Source organism: Anolis sagrei, chromosome 6 (assembly GCF_037176765.1).
Source record: "Anolis sagrei isolate rAnoSag1 chromosome 6, rAnoSag1.mat, whole genome shotgun sequence".
NCBI lineage: Eukaryota > Metazoa > Chordata > Lepidosauria > Squamata > Dactyloidae > Anolis > Anolis sagrei.
In genome coordinates, this window is record NC_090026.1 from 19055741 (window position 1) to 19079961 (window position 24221).

The 24221-nt window shown below is 41.0% G+C and overlaps 1 protein-coding gene across 1 annotated transcript in view; it reads right to left on the bottom strand.

Annotated features, from left to right (window-relative positions):
• Positions 1–68: 68 nt before the first annotated feature.
• Positions 69–24221, bottom strand: part of MBOAT7 (membrane bound O-acyltransferase domain containing 7) — a 33372-nt gene continuing 9219 nt past the window's right edge. The window contains exons 2-8 of the mRNA XM_060780402.2: positions 19414–19498; positions 17669–17798; positions 13055–13181; positions 11215–11371; positions 8420–8780; positions 5781–5963; positions 69–1882 (exon numbers count right to left, since the gene is read on the bottom strand). Coding sequence (XP_060636385.2) covers positions 1501–1882; positions 5781–5963; positions 8420–8780; positions 11215–11371; positions 13055–13181; positions 17669–17798; positions 19414–19489 — 1416 coding nt within the window. The 5' untranslated portion in view covers positions 19490–19498 and the 3' untranslated portion in view covers positions 69–1500. The remainder of the gene's footprint in view (positions 1883–5780; positions 5964–8419; positions 8781–11214; positions 11372–13054; positions 13182–17668; positions 17799–19413; positions 19499–24221) is intronic.

Genomic DNA, 24221 nt, shown 5'->3' on the forward strand with positions numbered 1-24221 from the left:
GGTGAAAAGTCAGGAGAGAATGCTTCAGGAACATGGCCATACAGCCTGGAAAATTCACAACAACCCAGTTTCATAACAAACTTTTTATTTTTCAGTTAGGCATCAGCCTAGGACGCAAAATATTTTTTACACACAGTATATTATTTTTGAATATAAAGATGCCATTCCTGAAGCAGGCCAAGTTACATTAACAATAATTTGGGTGTTCTGTAATGCAAAGCCAATTTTTCAAGACTCGCATCCCCCCAAATACGTATTTGTAGAGCTAGAACAGTATTTTGCAGTCCGAAATTCAAACGTCACAGCTTGACACAGCTTCCCCATAAGTGAACACCGATGCCTTAAGATACAGTAGTTTTTCCTTTGTAAAATGTAATGTTCCTGTTTGTATCTGTCCAGCAAATCAGTGGAACATTATTCTTGTTGTCTCCTCTTTTCACAGTCCCATGATCCAGGTCTAAAAGTGCCTTTTTACCTCCTAGAACCTCATCCCAACAAAGGTATCACCGATTCTGAGCTAGGTAAGAGAAACACAATAGTTTTGTAGTTCAAAGCAAAACTCTGAAAACACAACTGATTTGGGTTGTTGTAGGTTTTTCGGGCTAAATGGCCATGTTCTAGAAGCATTCTCTCCTGACATTTCACCTGCATCTATGGCAAGCATCCTCTGAGGTTATGAGGCTAAATGGCCATGTTCTAGAAGCATTCTTTCCTGACATTTCACCTGCATCTATGGCAAGCATCCTCAGAGTTTGTGGGGTCCTCACAACCTCTGAGGATGCTTGTCATAGATGCAGGCAAAACGTCAGGAGAGAATGCTTCTAGAACATGGCCATTTAGCTCAAAAAACCTACAACAACCCAGTGATTCCAGCCATGAAAGCTTTCGACAATACAACTGATTTGGTTGTGCCTTTCTATATATTTCTACTCCATGGCAATCTCAGCTGATCTACCACACAGAAGAAAGCCTCCAAATCCCACTTCCAAACTCAGAACATTATTTCAAGGATTCAGCCGTGCAATTTAAATAAAGGATCCTATATAAACAAAGGAGTGTTGGAAATGAGACAAGAGGCAGCTTGCTTTTGCAGAGACCCAGTTTGTCCCAGTAAAGCTTTTGATATCTGGAGTAAGCTTAAAAATTAAAATGAAAATATGTCTAAAGGGAGAGGGATGCGAGGAAACGGGGCTCCTACGTTTCCGGGGGGGGGGGGGGGGGGAAGGCTAGAAAGAAAGCCGAGAATCCCCTCAAAGTGTGAAGAAATAGATGGATTTATCCTCCTTAGGATTCACTAGTTTCAAGTGAGTTCTCACAGACGGCAACTTATGTCAGGAGCGTTTTATGGGAGCAAAGTTGGAGTGTGGAGACTCAGTTCCAGTTTGCCTTTCTTGGATTTTCCAGCTACTGGTGAAACTTAGCAATGGCAGTCTTATACTGAATGCTCCCCTGACCCCCAGGGCCTTTGGGAGTGTTTGCATCATCTTTGTCTCAGCTTGGTCACTCAATGTGTTGTGGTCTCTCCACAGCTTCGTCTTTGTCTTTCTGGGGGGCCTGCTGCCTCCTGGAGCCCAACACTTTCCCCAGCAGGAAGAATGCCAGGGCCGCTCCATGGATGCAAAAGTAGATGGAGCTCCAGTACCGGACGGTGTCCTCAAAGGTGAGCAGCACAAAACCCATGCACATGTAGTCGTAGGCCCTCATCTTCAGGAACCACTGCACCCAGTCTCCAAAGAGGCGCTGAGAAGCGGAGAGGTGTTTTAGGAGCCCGCTCTCCATGGCCCCCTCTGCCGCGAGGCACAGCGGGATGGTAAGGAAGCTGAGGTAATAGCCGGGATGGATCCCATGCCAGTAGGCCGAGATAAGCATGGTCCAGGCACTCCTGAAAAGGAAGCATTTCTGTTTTATTTCCTCAAATATTTATTATTATTATTACTATTGATCTCTTTATCTTAGGATCTCAGGTGGCACACCAGTAAAACCATGCAAACAATTGAAAACAATTCCATATTAAAAGCAATAAAATGTTTTGAGCAAGATTACGAAACAGCTTGAATGGATAAAATATGTCAGAAATATTAAATATTAACTACTAGCTGTCCCCTGCCATGTGTTGCTGTGGCCCAGTCTGTGTATATGTGTTTTGTGTGTGTGTATATGTGTATATGTGTGTATATATTTGTGTATATGTGTATACAGAATCATAGAATCAAAGAGTTGGAAGAGACCTCATGGGCCATCCAGTCCAACCCCCTGCCAAGAAGCAGGAATATTGCATTCAAATCACCCCTGACAGATGGCCATCCAGCCTCTATTTAAAAGCTTCCAAAGAAGGAGCCTCCACCACACTCCGGGGCAGAGAGTTCCACTGCTGAACGGCTCTCACAGTCAGGAAGTTCTTCCTCGTGTTCAGATGGAATCACCTCTCTTGTAGTTTAAGCCATTGTTCCACATCCTAGTTCCAAGGAAGCAGAAAACAAGCTTGCTCCCTCCTCCCTGTGGCTTCCTCTCACATATTTATACATGGCTATCATATCTCCTCTCAGCCTTCTCTTCTTCAGGCTAAACATGCCCAGCTCAAGCCGCTCCTCATAGGGCTTGTTCTCCAGACCTTTGATCATTTTAGTCGCCCTCCTCTGGACACATTCCAGCTTGTCAATATCTCTCTTGAATTGTGGTGCCCAGAATTGGACACAATATTCCAGGTGTGGTCTAACCAAAGCGGAATAGAGGGGTAGCATTACTTCCCTAGATCTAGACACTATGCTCCTATTGATGGAGGCCAAAATCCCATTGGCTTTTTTCCCCCGCCATATCACATTGTTGGCTCATGTTTAACTTGTTGTCCACGAGGACTCCAAGATCTTTTTCACACGTACTGCTCTTAAGCCATATATGCGTGTTTGCGTATATATGTGAGTTTTTGAACATGCGTTGTAATACATTATTTTATTCTTTGGCTTTTAAAGTCCCTTCTGCTGTGTTTTTCAGCGTTTTTATGAGTGATGGTCACTTGTTAGCCTGATAGTTGTATTGTGTCCAAATTTGGTGTCAATTCGTCCAGTGGTTTTTAAGTTATGTTAATCCCACAAACAAACATTATATTTTTATTTATATAGACTACAAAGAAAAGCCTCCCATGGAAGACGTAACACTGGTCTGAGTGCTTGTATTCTTTTATCACTTTGGGCTACTGGCGCTGGGTTATGCTGCTGCTGCTGAGTTGTTCTGCTGTACATTTATGAGGACGGTCTCTTGTTATTAAGCCCACTCGCCCAACAGTTTATGAAACAGCTTGAATGATAAAATAATTCAAAGAATGGCCATGAAATTTGAAAACCCAAAGGCTTTCAAGTCAAAGTGCAGGTTAGTACCTATAAAGCCCTATACACTTTGGGTCCAACCTACGAGACTGGATCTCCTTCTACAGGTACTAAGATCTACCAGGGTGCCCTCCTCTCAGTCCCACCTCAGTCTCAAGTGCGGTTGGTGGGGATGAGAGGAAGGATCTTCTTCGTGGTGTTCCTCCGACTTTAGAATGCCCTCTTGAGATAGATTAGGCTAACCCCCACTCTCCAAGACTTCTGTATACAATTGAAGATATGGCTATTTCAACAAGCCTTTGACCATGTTTAGAATCCCTTAATGAACATTTTTGAGAAACTAGATACTATTTCACCGTGCACTTTATGAGACGGATATTGATTGCAGTTGTTTTATAACTGCAGCTATTGTTGAATTTTACAATAGCTGTTTATGTTGTGATGTTTATATTGGCTGTTATTGCTTCTGTGGTATTATTTTATTATTATTATTTACAGTATTTATATTCCCCCCTTCTCACCCCACAGGGGACTCAGGCCAGATTACAATGTACATAAGTATGGCAAACATTCAATGCCATAGACACGCAACATATATAGACAGACACTCAGAGGCTATTTAACATTCCAGCTTCATGAGGGTATTTTGGTCACCAGGGGAGCTGTCGCTTCACCGTCCATTTGTGGCACTGATGGAGTACTTCCTCATTCTTTGCATGCTAGCTGGAGATTTTATGGCATCGTAAATTAGTTAAATTAGCCTCCCCGCACAAGCGATACCTAAATTTCATACTTGACAGATGCAACTGCCTTTTGAGCTGCAAAGGTCGACAGCAAGCTACACAATTGGTCAGAAGCTCACTCCGACACGGGCTGGCTTCGAACTCATGCTCTTTCCGTGATCTTAATGCAGCTGACTCCCAGCCAGCTGCGCCACAGTCCTGGTGTCTTTGCATTTTTTGTATTTTGCTTGTTTGCACCTTATTATTATTTATTTTTATTTACTGCATTTTTATACCGCCTTTCTCAGCCAAAGGCAACTCAAGATGGTTATTTGGTACATAACAAGACACACAGCAAACAAGATCACTGTGGTGGCCTTTGTATTTGATCACACGTTGGACACTTCCCAATATATTGTGTGATATATTGTTGAATAATGCATGCAGATCCAAGTAGGTTTTGCAGCTGATAGATGTTTATTTTGTCAGCGCCAATTGTTTTTAGGTGTAGACCAAAGTCTTAGGCACTGCACCCAGTGTGCCGATTATCAACGAGGCCACCTTTACTGGCATGTGCCAGAGTTATTATTGTTGTTGTTATTATTTCATAAGAAGCTTTGAGATGGCATTGCAAAAGAACCAATGCTGGTGTAAAGTGGATTTCTAAGGCAAAGGAAAACACATTGGTGGATCCACAAATCCATCATCATTATTACTGTTAATTTGAGCCTCTCTCCCCCCTCATCTTTGGATCCTTCACAATTTCTTTCCTGCTCATTATCAATTTCTGGCCTCATCTACACTGCCATATAATACAATTTAAAATTGCATTATATGCTCAGAGTACTCATATAATGTAATTCAATGCAGTTAAACTGCATTATGCGAGTTTACAATGACTATATAATGTTGTTTCACACTGTATTATATCGGAAATACGATGCTTCCATTGCTGTTATCAAGTTTAACTATTATTTTAATTTCCATAAACCTTCACTATTTCTTTCCAACCAAATCTACATTTTGGAACTCCTCTATCTCAATGAATCCACCATCTGTTGTGATCTTCCACACTTACATAATTTGGTTCTTTCTTTTTTGGCCTGTATGCTATTCACAGTTACTCTTCTGCATAAATGGAAGAGAAGTACCTGCATATGATACCTTCATTTCGCATTAATCCCTCCCTTTTATAGTACTTACTGCTAATTATCACATTTGTTGCACACATCATAGAGTGCTTTATCATACTGCTCAAATTGGCCATAATATTTTCAGATTGTAATTAGTTTAGTAATGGACGTTTTCCTCTCAAAATGCTCATCTGAACATTAACGCCTGTTTTCAATGGCTTCCAGGATGTTCAGCTCCTGCTGTCTTCATGCAAGTACTGTTTAGTGCATGCATGGACAAAGCTGGGCCCTCCAGGTGTTTTGGACTTCAACTCCCACAATTCCTAACAGCCTGAGATCTTTTCCTTTCCCCCCTCAGCTGCTTAAGTATGCTTCTCCTTGAAGTTAACACAGAATTGCACTGGAGAACTTAGCAAACCCCTAGAGAGAACATCTCTCTAGGAATTGCGATGTCCTCCAACACAATGCTATGATAGGCTGGGATTGGAAGCATTTGGTCATATATATGGTTTCAAGTAATCACAGCCCAACCAGGGACATATCCCCCATGGATTTAGGGGTCTTACTAGTACTCCTTCCTCACTTTGTGCCACTCTACTCACCTCATGACATAAGACCGGACAGGGGCACTTTTGTAGATGTACTGTGCCAACCACCATTGGACACTCATGTTCCAATAGCGCATGCCGTCCTTCACCTTGACGCAGAAGTCTGTGCCATGTGGATCAATATTCTTGATTGTTTCATAATCATAGGTGACTTCAGATGCTTCCCCGTCAGCTGATCTGATTATCAGAAAAGTAAAAAAACAAAGCAGTAATGGATTTGTAACCTCCAGAACTCTAATGCAATCTATATATAAGCTGCCTATGGATGATAGTCTGGATGTTTCCTATAGTACAGTACACTGGAATTTTGAATAGGAAGATTCCATCCTAGTTGCACTGTAACATCTGTGTAATAGTAAACATTATGATTCTTAAAGCCAGTCCTATACTTTTAAGAATTATAAATAATAATAAAAATAATTTTATTCTTATACCCCTCCACCATCTCCCCAAAGGGACAAAATGGCCACAAGACATACATACAAAATATCCACTAAGGCAAAAACACAATTAAAATAAGAATATAGTAAAATATAACAATCTAGATAAAACACAATTAAATAAAATGTATTATGAAACAGCAGTGTTGAAAACCAAACAAAACAATGATCAACAAAAACCAATAGCCAGTAATACAATGGACAGGCTATAAAAAGGGCCAGGCATGGGATTGCTTTGTTTACAAGTTTATGTATTGTCTGTATTGCTGTTGTTGCTGTTTTTACTGATGTATTTGGGCTCGACCTCTTGTAAGCCACACCGAGTCCTTCGGGAGATGGTAGCGGGGTATAAATAAAGATATATTATTATATTATTATTAAAACGTGTACCATAGGGCTGGGGTATTGGATGAAGTGCAGAGAACAAAATATTATCAGGCAACCTAGGGACTGGGCATTTATAACTAGGGACTAGCCATTCTCAAATGCTAGCTGAAACATCCAGGTTTTCAAATCCCTGCAAAAGGATGACAGTATGGGGGCTTGCCTAATCTCCCTTGGGAGGGTGTTCCGAAGTTGAGGGGGGCACCACTGAGAAGACCCTCTCCCTCGTCCCACCCCTCCAATCATGCTTGTGACGGTGGAGGGAGCAAGAGGACCAGCCCGGCCGGTTCACAGGGGGAGATGCAGTCATGAAGATAGGCAGGGCCCAAACCATTTAAATCAATGGTTCTTAACCTGTGAGCCGCGGACCACTAGTGGCCCGTGAAGACAAAAATCTGGTCTGCGGGCCTCCTTCCCCTTTATTTTATTTGATTTATTTCCACTTATTTCGTGCTGCCTGCCACTCCTTCCCTGTCGTTAACCAGCCCCATCTCCTTGAATAGACCACACCAGCTCTAGATTATTAAATATGGTTTTCTGTGGGTGAGCAGATGATGACTATTGAATGGCTTATGTTCTGTATCAGAAACTAGAGCACCCCAAATAACTAAACCAAATCTAAAGTTGACCAAAAACTGATTTGTAACCCTTTTGGTACTAATGTTGGAGAGTGATTCCTGGTCAAGTGGTCCCTGGTCAAAAAAAAAAAAGATTGGGAACCACTGGTTTAAATGGTCTGTTCCTGCAGGGAAGGTCCTAGTTAAATATTCCATCCTGAAGTCGTATGACGTTTGTGGAAGAAAAAGCCTTCCCTACCTTCAGTATACGTAGAGAAAACAACTGGCTTCATGGCCTTTAGAAGAGTAAGTAAGGGATTGTAGATTGCTTATTTATTCAGTTGTAAATACAGTCTGAAAGGGCAAGAGGATGATCGAATAAACTTAATTTTCTCTTAATTTTAAAAAGCGTCCTTCAGCCATGAAGCTTATTGAGTGAATATTCCTTTTCAGTATTTCAGCCTCACTTACGATTACACTACGTAACATGATTTTTGTTCCTGAGTTATAAATGTCATTTCCTAATTGGTTCTATCATAAAAACATGGAAAGGGTTTATTAAACTGCTAAAACTTTTTTTGGGGGGGAGGGGGGAGACATCCAGCAGCACATTTTGCTTTAGTTTTTCAATGAATATCTCACAGAGTCTCAACCAATTCAACAGAGTTTGTGGCAACCACAAAAACAAAGTTCTGAGGCTCTATACCAGACATGGGCAAACTTGGGCTTTTCAGGTGTTTTCAACTTCAATCCCCAAAATTCCTAATAGCCTCAGGCCCCTTCCTTTTCCTCCTAAGCTGCTTAAGCAGCCCGGGGGGGGGGGGGGGCTGAGGCTGTTAGGAATTGTGGGAGTTGTAGTCCAAAACACCTGGAGATGTCAAGTTTGCCCATGCCGGTTATACAAAATTCAGTGTATCCAAAGTAAACAAAATGAAGTGTCCACACACATACATTGTAAATGCAAAATATATTTTAAGGGCTCAACCAATCAGCTTGTGTTCTATTAATCACATTACAATAATAATAATAATAATCATCATCATCATCTTTATTTATACCCCGCCACCATCTCCCCGATGGGGACTCGGAGCGGCTTACATGAGGCCAAGCCCAAATGACAATTACAATAAAGAAAAACCAAAACACAAACCTAAGGCTCAACATTTGTAAAGCATGATTCCATAATGCAGTTCTCTAAATGTGTACTGGAGAAGGAATCCCAAGCTAAAAAGGAAGCATCTTCTTCACTCACTTGCTAAGGGGCTCATATTCCAGAGTGGGGCCCCCGCCTGAACGTGCTTTGGCAGCAGTTGGGTAAGCCCCGAAGGCAGCAGCAATGCAGGCGCATTCGGCACACAGCCAGGCCACGTAGAAGCGCATGCGGAAGACGAAGAAGATGGGCACCATGTAGAAGAGGCGGAAAGGAAGCGCTCGTTCGTAGAAGTCATCGCTCCGGACATAACTAAGAGGGAAGAAGTGGGAGACCGCCAGGAAAAAGGCCCCAAAAACTGGGATAAATTTTGCCCTGGAAAGCAGTGGTTGCCAGCTTGGGATGGCGGAGGAATCAGGCTGGTTGAGCCAATCGTAATGAGTTCGGTAGCGGAAAAACGGACCTGGATACGAGAAAACAACATTGAGATCAATCCGCCCATAGAGAGAATTTTGCCACAGAAGGCCAAGACAAAACAAGGGAGATAATATAATGTCAGCACACATAATTCAAGAATATATGTAGCTTTTATGCAATGGTAAGACAGCTTTCACTGAATGTTTCTGCCTCTCCGTTCTATAGGGGAAGTAAATCTTGAACTATGATTACATGAAAGACAACCTTCTCTCTTTCAGGCACATTCAGTCTTCAATATTATGTGGAGAGATCCCTTGGAGAAGCCAAATATTTCCATGTAGTATGTAGTGTTAGGGAAAACTACCCTAAAATATAGCAGAGCATTCAAAAATCAAACAGGATACAAAAGTTGAGCATCAGCTCATTAGTGAGCAAAGTGTGAGGTGTCATGTGATGTGGCTGGAAGGTGCCGTGTGATGTGGCTGGAAAGAATTTAGAGCTTTGAAGGCAAACATGCAGAGTCCAATCTTTAAAAAATCACAAAACATTTATTTACAATAAAAATAACTAACTGCATTTCCTAATAATCAAGAATAAATTTAATAGTTTCTTCTAAGGTTTCAAAGGGAGGGAATATGCTCCAACAATTAGATGCCAATGGAATGCTTACCCATTTCCCCTCCATATAGTCCAACTTATCATCTGTGTAATGGACAACATAAATAGAATCTTTTGTGAACAGTGTATATATGGTATGTCTGATATTAATGTTATTATTATACACCACTGAGAAATTCTTGCATCTAAATAGTTTATTAAAATTCCTAAATGAATCTGTAAGAATAGGTATATGGACGCCCTGTGTTATTCTCATGGGAAAAGAGAACGACAGAAGTTACAGCATGTAAGCTGGAAACATGCACAAAGATCACTAAAATTGAGGTAATACTTGGAATAAGCACCAGAGGTCAGTAACATGCTTTTGTCAGTAGGGGAAAACAACAGGATTAGAGATAGATAATTTTTGGAAATGTTGAAGACAACAGAAAAAACAATTCTAATCTCTGTTGTCTAGAATGGAGAAAAGGGAATTGGGAAAAAAAAAACTATTTTTCTCATTTATTTTCTTTTTAGGGGTGTTCCTCCCATATCTATATAAGAAAGCAAAAAACACAAAATGAAAGAAAATATGAAATATGGTTTATTTCATACTGCAAACTGCAACATAATAAGTATCCTCTGCCACTACTTTGTTTAGAATATCCATAATCTGAAACACTCCAAAACAGTAAACTTTTTGCTGCCAGCTGCTCATTTCTGTATTTGCTGCAATAAGTCTTCTGCTTGTTCGTTTGCAAGCCTGGCAGAATCCCCAAATATCTCCTCTATAGTACTATTCCCCCCCCCCCCCCCCACTGACTATCAGGTTCCTCATATTTGTTTCTGAGATCCTCAGTCTCTCTCCAGCCTCATGTCTCATATGCAACATGAACAGTAAACAAATGAGACACAAGAGTGGAGAGAGGTATGAGGCTGCAGAGACACACAAGGATCTCTGATAGCAGGCATTGATTTGCACTGAGCACTGGGCTTGGATTCCTGCCATTTTGCAGATCTGCAGTCTCTCCCCAGCCTCACATTTCTCTCCAACCTCGCAAATATATTATGCACTAAATTACTCGTGTTCTGTATTGTACATATGTGTATATTATGTATATGCAAATAATCCCAAATACCGTATATAATCAAGCATAAGCCAACCCAAATATAAACCGAGGCATCTAATTTTACCACAAAAACAGGGAAAATGTATTGATTTGAGTATAAGCCGAGGGTGGGAAATGCAGCAGCTAACCTTCTTTAATCTTCTTCAATATAAATGTGCTTATGTATCCTTCCAATAATGATAAAGAGAGTGAAATAATAAATGTAATAATAATAGAGTAAAATAATGGAATTGTAATAATAACAGTAATAATAAAGTAAAACAATAAATGTAATGATAACTATAATAAAAAGAATAAAATAATAAATGTAATAATAACAATAATTGAGTAAAATGATAAATGTAATAATAATAATAATAATAATAATATAGAGTAAAATAATAAATGGAAGAATAGCAGTAATAAAGTAAATAATAAATGTAATAATAAGAATAAATTGAGTAAAATAATAAATGTAATAATAATAATAATAACAGCAAAATAATAAATAACCTTGAATCGAGTATAAGCCAAGGGGGAATTTTTCAGCTTTAATAAAAGGGCTGAAAAATTCAGCTTCTACTCGAGTATATATGGTACTTTGGGTCTCAAGGCATTTCAGATAAGGGATAATCAATCTGTATGTAGTCTGGGGTCTAAAGAAAAAGCCCATATGGCTGCTAAAGGCGAAGTCCATTATGGAAATTTAGAGGTGTATGCTTATTTCACACCTTGCCCTATTGCTTGCAAGTGTCTGAGAGGTAACGCAGGTACCTGTCATGAGCCCCACGTAGCAATAACTGTAGCACAGGATCTCTACCAATCCAGGCATTTTGGGAATCACACCAATCACAGAAGACTTGGAAAATGATGTCACTTCTTGCTTCTTTGCCTGGGTGAATTCTTGCACCTCATTAGCCAAGCTCACCATCTGCAGGGACCAAATATTAAAGGCATCAGGGGAAGTAGATTTCCTAGGAAAAAAATCTGTGTGTGTTGTGGTGGCGGGGGGACGGGGACGACTCAGGAGGATTCTCACACAGGACCCCTCAAAACAATAAAACTGAGAAAGAGGAAGAAACCAAATCAAAAGTAGTAAGTTTTCTGGTTTTGATAAACCATAGGGTTTTTTAAGTGTTAGAACATTGTTGTGGTGTAGGTTTGACAGAGTGAAAACTGGGGAGGTTATGTAGAAAAAAGAACTTCAGCAGGTGTTGTGTAACACTTTTCAGATAACTACATAGTAAATAACACTTTTCGAAATCCTCCTCCTACACAGCCATTAAAAGCACAGAAACGCTCTCCAGCAGTTTTTCATTCAGCAACCCTGGACACCAGTGGGCCGCTCCAGTCAAACTATGAATTCTAAAGTTACATTCTATTTATATTATATTTTAAACTTTGTATAATGTATTTTGATATACATATATATTAAAATACATTATACATGTTCTTATATATGTATTTTATGGTAATGTTTTTTAACAATGTTGTGACCCACCTCGAACCATGAGGAAAGGTGGGTAACAAATAAAATTAACCATTACTATCACCGTCATCATTATCATATTTCAGGGCCGGTCTCTTTTCTGCAAGTAAAGGGAAGGAATCTCAGGGCAAGAGAACTACCTTGAAAAGTGTGGATGGGAGTATTTTCTTCATTTTTGACTACATAGTGCTATGAATGACTTATTCTCATCTACTTTGGTTGATGCTTTTGTATCTTTTTTACAGAATGACATTTTAATATGCACGTTAACAAAATTTTTGCAATGTTTGTGTGTTTTGTCTGTGCTGTGACCCATCTCAAGCCGAGAGAAGAGACGGGTAAAAAATAAAATAATAACAAGATTAGTACACAGCAAACAAGACCACCGCGCTGGCTTTTGTATTTGATCACACACACTTCCCAAATGCCTAGGACTATGTGATGTATTGGCGAATAATGCGTGCAGATCCGAGTAGGGTGGCCTTTTGTAGCAGACAGATGATAATTTTGTCTGTGCTGATTGTTTTTAAGTGCAGGCCAAAGTCTTTAGGCACTGCACCCAGGGTAAGGGACTACCTTTACTGGCTTGTGCCTTTACTGGCTTGTGCCAGAGTCTTCACAGACTACTACCATTACTTCTTCTTCTTCTTCTTCTTCTTCTTCTTATTATTATTATTATTATTATCATTATCATTTAATAATAATAATAATAATAATAGTAATAATGATGATGCTTAGCAGAGAGCACTTTTTCTAATACCAATTTGTAACATCACTTTGTACATGTCCCTTATTCTCAGGTTTCAGCCCTGAAATCTCAGTCCTGACGTGGCAAACCTAGCAGGGGCTACAACCTACTTAAACTTAATAATAAATGTAATAATAACTATAATAAATAGAGCAAAATAATAAAATAATAAAATAGAGTAAAATAAAAAAATATGAAAAACCTGCTTAAAGTGCTCTTGGGGCTTTCAGCAAAGTCAACTCTCCCCTTTCAGATGGGCTAGAAATAAAGTAATCCAGGGAATCTGATATGGTTGGGTGCCATAAAAACAACTGTGGCCCCCACACCACACTGTTCCCACTGCTGCTTTAATCCATCCACCACACTGTGCCATTTACCTTGAGAGTGAGCAAAAGTTGCACAGCATTGGTGAAAGGTGTTGGCTCTGGAAAGTCAAAGAAGGTCACTGTGCGGAAAAAGAGCAGGTAGGAAAAGGTCCATGCAAGAGTCAGATAGTGGCAGGCCCTGGAACAGAGTACAGAAAATAAAATTAAAAGGCTGATAGTTTTAATTAATTACTATCGTATAAACCTGGGTGTCAGAGGGGTCACTGCCACCCTGTTTTCAAGCCTTCTTTCTCCTTCCTTCCTTCCTTCCTTCCTTCCTTCCTTCCTTCCTTCCTTCCCTCCCTCCCTCCCTCCCTCCCTCCCTCCCTCCTCTCATACTTTCCCCCTTTCCTTTCTCTTCCTTCCTTCCTTTTTTCTTTCTTCCCCCTCCTTTGCGTTCACCTTCCCTCTCTTCTTTCCTACTTTCTTTCCTTTGCTTTCCCTTCCTTCCTCTTCCCTCCTTTTTCTTTCTTCCCTCCCTTCCTTACCCATCTTTCTCCTCCTTGCCCCCTTTTTTCTTTCTCCTACTTTTTCCCCTCCTTTCCTCCTTTCTTACCTTCCTTCCTTTCTCTCTCTCTTTCTCACTCCTTCCTTCCTTCCTTCCTTCCTTCCCCTCCCATACACATGTCACCTTCCTTTCCCAGTGACATCACAGAGGGCCACTTCATCTAGCAACAGCCTTTCTGGTATAAACAGACATAAATATATACATACTTTGACTTTTATATATATAATATACTGATTTCTTTCTTGGTTTCAATCCCACTAGGACAGTGGTTCTCAACTTGGGGTCCCCAGATGTTTTGGCCTACAATTCCCAGAAATCCCAGTCAGTTTACCAGCTGTTAGGATTTCTGGGAGTTGAAGGCCAAAAACATCTGGGGACCCCAGGTTGAGAACCACTGCACTAGGAATACATGATAAGTGAGTTGCCTTTGGGTTGATATGAGCAGGATCGAAATAATGTAAATAAACAAATAAATAAATTTATTGTTGTGGTCTGCAACTCCCATTATTCCCCAGCCAACACAGCCACTAAGTATGCTGTGGGGGCGATGGTGGTTTTGGGCCTCAAGAAATTCCTGCAAAACTCCCATTCTAATGTGGAAAGACTCCCATTTTCAAGTGGCTAAGAAATCCTGGTGCGATTTGAGTGTTCAAATTCCCAGCTATGGAAAACTCACTGGGTGTCACTTCCTCTCAGCCTCAGGCAAAAACCCCTCTGGACAAAGCTTGCCAAGAAAACGCCATGATCGGTTAGCCTTTGGGTCATCATACTTCAGAAATAACTTTAAGGTACACAACAACAACAACAACACCATCTACAAAAAGATCTGGCTCTACGTCTGTGTGCTCATGTTGCCTTCTGTGAAAGGCCCTTCTCCATGAGCTTGTTTTAGCAAGTTTCACCAGCGACTGATCAACTACAGCTATTGTCCTCCCAATCCTGCTATATGCCTGTGAGACGTGGACTGTCTACAGATGTCACATGCAACTCCTGGAACGATTCCATCAGCGCTGCCTCCGGAAAATCCTGCAAATATCTTGGGAAGACAGGCGGACAAACGTCAGCGTGCTGGAAGAAGCAAAGACCACCAGCATTGAAGCAATGGTCCTCCGCCACCAACTCCGCTGGACCAGCCACGTTGTCCGGATGCCCGAACACCGTCTCCCAAAGCAGTTGCTCTACTCCAAACTCAAGAACGGAAAACGGAATGTTGGTGGGCAGGAAAAGAGATTTAAAGATGGGCTCAAAGCCAACCTTAAAAACTCTGGCATAGACACTGAGAACTGGGAAGCCCTGGCCCTTGACCGCTCCAGCTGGAGGTCAGCTGTGACCAGCAGTGCTGCAGAATTTGAGGAGGCACGAATGGAGGGCGAAAGGGAGAAGCGTGCCAAGAGGAAGGCGAGTCAAGCCAACCCCGACCGAGACCGCCTTCCACCTGGAAACCAATGCCCTCACTGTGGGAGAAGATGCAGAGCAAGAATAGGGCTCCACAGCCACATACGGACCCACAAGAATATTGGAAGACAATCATCCTCGGAAAACGAGGGATCGCCTAAGTGAAGTGAACAGGTCTGTTTGATTTTGTTTTGCTGCTGTCACTATTGTTAATAAAATCTCCAGCTGAAGTCAGAGGCAAACGAAATTCAGATCAAAGGAAGGAACAGAAACATCTCCGCGTATACTATTTTGAGTACAGACTTTCAGTATGAGAATTGAAAGGAGCTCACAGTAGTTTTGCTCTAGATAGCTTCCAATATTTTTCTCATGTTCGCTGCCTACTTTCAATAGGGTGCAATCATTCCTTAGCATCTGAGGCAGAGAAAATCTACTGGTCTTAATCCTTTCCTTCACTGCCATCCTTTTTTTCCCTGTGAGTCCTATCTTTTTAGATTGTAAGCCTGAGGGCAGGAAACGGTCAGATTAACAATTTATAAGCTCCTCTGGGCATCTTTTTGGCTGAAGAGAAGGGCATACTATGTACTCTAAATAAGTAAGCAACCAACATTAATTTCAACAGCAAAGTTGACACACTCTGATAAGGAGAAAGATCCACGCAGTGAGCAACCATTCATGACATACAGGCCCAAATACTATTTTCCTGAAACTCTGCCACAAATCACTCAAAGATCTACCAGTAGATTCTGATCTATTTCACTGTGTAACAACATTTGAAACATTTTCCCTTCCTGGTTTGAAAGTATTACTCCCTGCTTAATTGTGTGGTACTTATTTTGAAAATAGCTGTTATACCCCAGAAACTTGGTTGAATTTGTTGAGACTCTGTGAAATATCCACTGAAAAACTATAGAAAAATGTGGTGCAGGATGTCTCTTCTGCAAAAACGTATTTTTTTTTGCAGTTTAATAAAGTTTTGCCATTTTTTTAAATGACAGAACCAATTAAGAAATAACATTTGTAACCCAAGAACAAAAATTGTGTCACATGTTATTATTCATCTCTGCTTTAGACCTCACAGTTAGGTGCCTTGGAGACTTGATCCACAATAGCACCAACTACTCATAATTCTTTGCAGAACATGGCCTCCCCTTCCAGATAGATCTTAGTGCATCTACACTGTAGAACTAATGCAGTTTGACACCACTTCAACTGCTATTCCTTGACGCTATGGAATCATTGGAGTTTTACAAGGCCTTCTTGGCCAAAGATGCTGGAGACATGAGAAAAGCCTCCATGCAGGATTGTAACACATCTCTGCATCCCCTGGGCAACGTCTTTGTAGATGGCTGATTCTCTCACACCAGAAGCAACTTGCAGTATGCAACCAACCAACCAAGCAACCAAACAGACCTTTTCAGAACCAATCGTGACAATAATCTTAACATCAGAGGCATATCAGCTGCAAAAGAACAGTTGCTTTGTGATAAGAAATGTGACGTGCTGTGTGTCCAAGAAACACATAGGAATAAACAACAGAAAGGACAAAAAATCCCAGGAATGATTTTAGTGGCAGAAAGACACATGCGCAGTATGGAAGTGCTGTCCTTGTAAAACCAGGCCCCCAAGTCAGCAGTGTCCATAACACTGAAGAAAACAATATAGAGGTTATAACAGTAGAGCTTAGTAACATCACAATTAACACTGCTTAAATATAAAGCAAAAAGCGGGTTCTAGAAATAATATCATATGAAAGCTGACTGGCACAACCTGGAGATCACAACCAGATACAGTGAAGACACCTGCGCTTTGCTACTCTGCTGCTGAATACGCATGCCCAGTGTGGAATAAAAACCAAATAAAAACAGTGGATGTTGCCCTTAATGAGACATGCTGCATTATCACAGGATGTTTACACCCCACACTACTGGAGAAATTATATCCGTCAGAAATTATATCCGTCAGTGACCTGATATCCGTCAGTAAGTAGCAGCCTGTAATGAAAGGACAAAGGCAGTGATATCTCTGGCCCAACCTCTGTTCAGATATCAGTTAGCATGCCAATGCCTTAAATCAAGAAATAGCTTCCAAAGATCCACAGAGATACTCACAGGAACACCTCAGTAAACAAGATTCCAAAAGTGGCAGGCTAAAACCCAGTACTTCAATCAGTGGCTGAGACTGGATTAGAAACTCCATCCTGGGCACACAAAAGACTGGGCGACTAGGAAAGCGCTAAACAGACTGCACCCTGGCACCACGAGGTGCACAGCCAATTTTAGGAAATGGGGCTACAAAATGAAGTCCATAACATGCAAGTGTGGAGAAGAGCAAACCACAGACCACCAACTACAATGCAGTCTGAGCCTTGCCACATGTACAAAAGAGGACCTTCTCACAGTGATACCAGAAGGTGGCCAGCTTCTGGTCAAAGGAAATGCAGTATAATGCCAAGTTTTTAACTTTGTTTGTGTTTTTAAATACACTATAACTATATCCTCAATTAGCTTCTGGCACGATAAATAAATAAATACCAAAATACTGCTCCCAAGATTCCATACCACAGAGCAATTGCATTTAAAGTGGTGTCAATCTGCATTAATTCTACATTGCAGATGCACACTGACATGCCACTCTTCGTTTCACAATACTTCGTAGATTTTTTCATGATCCCATAAATCAAAATGTTTCCCTGATTAAGCCCCAGGGTTCACTCCCTTTACCTTGGCGAGATGTTGATAATAAGCCACGTCCCCAGGATGGTGATGAGCGAGTGAAGAGTGTGGATGTGGCAGGTGGCTATAGTCAGCAATAGCCCTGCAGCTGCCCCTCCAAATTGCTTGGTCTTTAGTCCTATGGAGAAGCAAAGGAGAATATTTCTTCAAATCAATGGCATGCTGAGCTTGAGATTTGGGTAGATATACAACTAAGAACTCATGGGATGAAACCGTAGATCACTAGTTGCCAGAGAACTTGGGAGGGATTTTTTTTTGGAACACAACACCCAACTCCATGCTAATTGAACGATTTTGAGAGCTGTGATACAAACAGAATAATTGTTCCTGTTTCATAAGTAGATTGGTTTGATGGATAATGATATATCTTATGCTAGGCATGGGCAAACTCTGGCCCTCCAGGTATTTTGAACTTCAACTCCCACAATTCCTAACAGCCTACCGGCTGTTAGGAATTGTGGGAGTTGAAGTTCAAAACACCTGGAGGGCCAAAGTTTGCCCATGCCTGGCTTATGTTATAAATTCTCACTGGAGGACCTAAAGCAGTGTTTCATAACCTTGGGGTCGGGACCCCTGGGGGGGGGGGTGGAGGAGGTTTCAGAGGGGTCATCAAAGACCATCAGAAAACACATTTTTTCTGATACTTAGGAACCCCTTTGGCAGAAAAGACTGAAGATCTGTCCGCCTGTCCTTCTCTTCCTCCCACCAAAAGCCTTCCTCCTGCTGTGATTGGCCGACCTCTCAGCTGGCCTCTCAGGCAAAGGGGGGGGGGGCTGTTTCTGAGACTCCAAGCAAGAAGGGGAGAGCAGGCATGCTCGGAGCATGGATGCATGGTACACGGGCGAGGGAGAGCATGCAAGGCTGGAGGGTGGCTTGTGTCAGCAAGTCCCTTCAAGGCAGGCGAAAAAGTGCCTGGGTGACATGGGACTGAGAGCAACCCAGCAGCATCCATCATTGTATTGTCGAAGGCTTTCATAGCTGGAATCACTAGAGGCATTCTCTCCTGACATTTTTCCTGCATCTATGGCAAGCATCCATAGATGCAGGCGAAACATCAGGAGAGAATGCCTCTAGAACATGGTCATCTAGCCCGAAAAAACCTACAACAACCCAGCATCCATCATTGTTTTGGTTCACAGTGCTCTCTGGATGTAGGTGAACTACATCTACCGTAAATCACTGTCAACTCCTCCCAAATCCCTCCATTATTTTCTGTTGATCTTGTGGGTTCTCTGTGGGAAGTTTGGCCCAATTCTATCATTGGTGGGTTCAAGGGGCTCTTTGATTGTAGGTGAACTATAAATCCCAGAAACTACAACTCCCAAATGACAAATTGACCCCCGCCCCCCAAACCCACCAGTATTCAAACTTGGGTGCATCAGGTATTTGTGTCAAATTTGGTCCAGTGAATGAAAACACATCCTGCATATCAGATATTTACATTATGATTCATAACAGTAGCAAAATTAGTTATGAAGTAGCAATGAAAATAATTTTATGGTTGGGGGTCACCACAACATTAAGGGGTTGCAGCATTGGGAAGGTTGAGAAACACTGGGTTAGAGATTTCTAAAGAGATGGTTAAAAAAAGTTTAAATGTTTACATTCACAAGGATTTAGGAGCCCTTAACCATAGGCAATAGGGGTAGGTCTGAATCACTCATCTTAACCCCAACTCCATGATGGATTCCCTTCCACAACATAGTATTTTGCCCTCCAAATTTAGAACTTACCCCCTTTTTTGAAGAGGAAACCAACTGGAATGGAGACGAGAAGCACAGACAGGTAGATGATTTCTTCAGGTGACATTGTGGCTGGCTGGCGGGAGAGACAGAATCAAGGCAAGTTATACGGATCGAAGCCAGAAAGACTGGAAATACCAGGCAGAAATGTGTGACCCTGGACCTTTTTTTCCTTTGAGGCCAACTGCCTTCAGTTAGAGGAAAACATACAAGATAATAGCAATATAGCATTAAACAGCAGTACAATCCCAGAGTTTGAAGCAGAAGTTCAAAAAACCTTTTTTTCTTGGACTACAAGTCCCAGAAACCCCTGAAATTAAAAAAAAAAACAACTTCTCCAACTTTCATCTTTCTTCTCAACCAATCCACCCAGCATCAGAGGAGTATCAGAGGAGTGTATCTGTCCGAACAGATCTTCCTCTACATCCCACCTCGGAGTCTAAGATCTTTTGGGGAGACCCTGCTCTCGACCCCGCCTCTATCACAAGTGAGATTGGCGGGGACGAGGAGCAAGGCCTTCTCGGTGGTGGCCCCTCACCTGTGGAATTCACTCCCCGGGGAAATTAGATCAGTGACATCCCTCCTTTCCTTCAGGAAGCATTTGGACAATCGGGCAGATAAAGAAGGACTTCGACAATGGACAGGAATTGACAAAGTGTATTGGAATTATGGAACTCTGAAAGACGAACGCTGAGCTTGAGACTAGTTTTTATTGCTTGTGTTATATATTGACTGTTTTAACTGTGTTGACTGTTTGATTGCTGTTTTTATACGTATGTGTATTTTATGTAGGCATCGAATTGTGCCTTTTTGTAAGCCGCCCTGAGTCCCCCCTCGGGGGTTGAGAAGGGCGGGGTAAAAGTACTCGAAATAAATAAATAAATAAATATTATGCATATTGCTTAATACTATGCTTATACTTCATTGCTTTTAACTGCCCCATTTTGGGAGTTCTAAAACAAACATTTTAGCCAAAATATCTGGATTCTTGCATCAAAGGACTGGAATCCACGAGGCAAATCCAAGAAATGCTGGGACTCTAATTACTTAGGCTGCCACCCTGTTTGTTCCATTTCGAATAGAGCCATTCAATCAATTGTTGAATGGCAAGTGAATAGGAAGATAAAGCTAATGTATTCAACAGTTGGGTTCGGTGTTATAGTTCAGGGGGCACCCAGATAAATGTATAACAAGTGGATACAGGAGCGATAAGAAAAATCCTTCTTTACCAGTGTGTATATTGATCACAAGATAGTTTTAAAAAGGGATGAGGAAATTTGTGGAGGAAAGGCCAATCCACCAATAGCTATTATTAGCCAATAGCTATTGCTCACGATGAGTGGGAGTTGCAACGAAATGTCATACTGTTCAACATTCCAGCCATGTCCTTTTCCCAGGGTAGCTCTATAGTTTAGAATAATTACAGTTTGGATTACAACTCTCATTGATTTCTCTCAAATATCAATGTGTTTGTGTAAGTATGCGACTTTAAGCTGGCTATTGATTATGGCAAACCTATGAATTTCACAGATCTGGTGCCTTAGTTTTAAACTGTCATTTGCTTTAATTTGCTAATTACGTTTATTTATTTTGAGTTTAATATTTTTTTTTTGTTTTAACCTGTTTGTTTTAATGTTATTTACAAGCTGCCCTGAAATTTTTTTTGCCATAAGGTCAAGTAGATATCTATCTACTGTGCTTAATATAATATAATATAATATAATATAATATAATATAATGTAATATAATGTAATATATTGTATATACATATAATATTGATAATTATATATTATATGATATAAATATGTATTTTACATTACATGTAATATTACTAATAATATTATACTATAATGTATAGTACAATATAGTAATATATAATACAAATATTCTGCTATGGTAATAATATAATGTAATATATTATAATATATTATTACTCTGAGTCCCCTTTGGGCTGAGAAGGGCGGCATATAAAGCTCATAAATAAATAAATATCTAACCATAGTAAAAGTGAAAATATGTATGTGCTGGGGTGCCCACTTACACAGACAAGCTCCTGCCTCCACAAACAGCTCCAGCTCCCATTACTCAGAAGACACCAAAGGCCCTCCCTCCAATGACATTGAAGGTAACAGTGAACGCTGTGAACATGTGCAAGAACCCTGCCAATGTCCTCCACAACCACCATACTGCCCACCACCCAAGTGAAGGCTTTCATACACGGACAATTTCATCCAAGATTCGATGTGTTTCCTCCACCACAGACATCCCAGTGTTTCTTACTCTCTTCATTGGTGTGGAATTTGCATGACCCCGCCCACTGCCTCTCCCTTAACCCTTCCCTATTCTTTTCTATGGCACACAGCAAACAGAGGAATTGATCAGCAATTGAACATACTTGAGAGGTTTGGGGAGAATTCACTTGAGAGGTTTGGGAAGAATTCAATACACCTGGATGGCCAAAGTTTGCGCATGCCTGGCTTAGGTTATAAATTCTCACTGGAGGACCTTAAGCAGTGTTTCTTAACCTTGGGGTCGGGACCCCTGTGGGGGGGCTGAGGAGGTTTCAGAGGGGTCACCAAAAACCATCAGAAAACACATTTTTTCTGATAGTCTTAGGCACCCCTTTGGCAGAAAACACATTTATAGGAGTTGTAGGTACTGGGATGTATAGTTCACCTGCAAGCACTCTGAACTCCACCAACGATGGATCTGGTACTAACTTGGCACACAGAACCCCCATGGTCAGCAAATAATACTGGATGTTGCTGTGAGTTTTCTGGGCTGTCTGGCCATGTTCCAGAAGCATTGTCTCCTGATCTTTCACCCACATCTATGGCAGGCATCCTCAGAGGATGAGGAGTCAGACCCCTCAACCTCTGAGGAGGCCTGCCATAGATATGGGAGAAACATCAGGAGAGAATTCTTCTGGAACATGGTCATACAGCCTGGAAAACTCACAGCAACCTAGCAATTCTGGCCATGAAAGCCTTCGACAATACTGAGGTTCTTTGGGGGAAATTCACCTTGATTTGGGAGAGTTGTAGTTCACCTACATCCAGACAGCACTGTGAACCCAAACACCAATGAATCTGGATCAGACTTGGCACACATACCTGATATATCCAAATTTGATTACTGGAGAAATTTGGGGGGAACTGACCTTCCTTTCTGGGAGTTGTAGTTCAACCACAACCAGAGAAATTGTGACCTCCACCAATGATGGACCTGATGCAAACTTAGCACACAGAAGTCCCATAACTAACTCAACCTACTGGAGGGGTTTGAGGGACTGACTCACCATAATGGGAGTTGTAGTTTACCCTACAGCCAGGGAGCACACTGAACCTCACCGATGATGCATCTAGAAGAGCAAACTTGCCCAACATAACACATTTTAAGTACTGATGGAGGTTTTGGGGGTTAACCTGGCATGATGTGAATTGCAGTTCACCCACAACCTTATACATTTTGTACAATTTAAAAACTCAGGCAATGTTGGGTACCCAAGCTATTGTGTGTGTGTGTGTATTCAAAATCAACAAATGTAAGGATTCTTGGAAATTAGTCCAAAAATGTAACTTTACCAAGCATAGAGAATTTGACTTTATTTTCACATACACACTCCAGTATATTCTTCTGTCTCGAAGTATATCTGCAAACCATCAACCTCTACTTTATTATTATTTTTTGTCATCTTTAGGAATAAAGAGGGACAAGATCTCATAAGAAACACAAGTAAACAGGATTACCGCTCCTCCTCCATGAACTATTTCTGTTCTTGGTGGTTAAGATAAGAAGAATAAAACAACCGGTTGCGTTATTGCATTACGGCGGCTGTAATCTGATCATTAAATGAACATGATAATACAGAGCTTGTGCCCAAGTTTTCCTTTCTTTGCCCTCTGCACTTTTTCTCATCTTCTAATATGCCTTTTGAGATCATACACAAAAAAGCAGTCCGGAAATCTGTTTTGTTTGTCCTTGATATCTTACAAACCTCGTCAGATGAGTAAAGGGGTTATAAATAAGGAATGATATTCATCAGAAAATTTAATGATGTCTTAATGAATAATGTCTTTTAATATATGGTATGTATTTTATGGTAATGGGTTTTATATTAATGGAAACAAAACTTGATTATAAATGCTATTGAAACCTCTCTGCTCAGAGCAATAGCATACTAAATAAGCATCTAGTTGGCTACTGAGAGAAAAAGGTTGCCTAAATATGTGTGGTGGTGCAAGACAGAGTGTGGGAAAGCTTTGGGACTACAACTCCCAGAACCCCCAGGCAGCATGTCTATTCTTCCTGGGGATTATGTGACTTGTAGTCAAAGGACGTAACAATGTATCGTCGAAGGCTTTCATGGTCAGAATCACTGGGTTGTGGTGTGTTTTCTGGGCTGTATGTCCATGTTCCAGAAGCATTCTCTCCTGATGTTTCTCCTGCATCCTCAGAGGTTGTGAGATCTGAGGTCGGATGTAACAAGGTTGCTCTGATGATGTGAAGTAAATTAGATAGAGTTGAGCCTAGGAACAAGGACATGGGTTTCCTGAAAATGAAATAGTTGAGAGTCTTCTTTGGAGGGGAAACACTTAAACAAGGATAATAATAATAATAATAATAATAATAATAATAATATTTATATTCCGCCCTATCTCCCCGAAGGGAATCAGGGTGGATTCCAAACATAAAAGGCAAACATACAAACATAAAAGGCAAACATTCAGTGCCCGAACACAACAATAATACATCCGTAAGTAACAGAATATGGCAACCAACTGCTGCTCAGGAAGGCT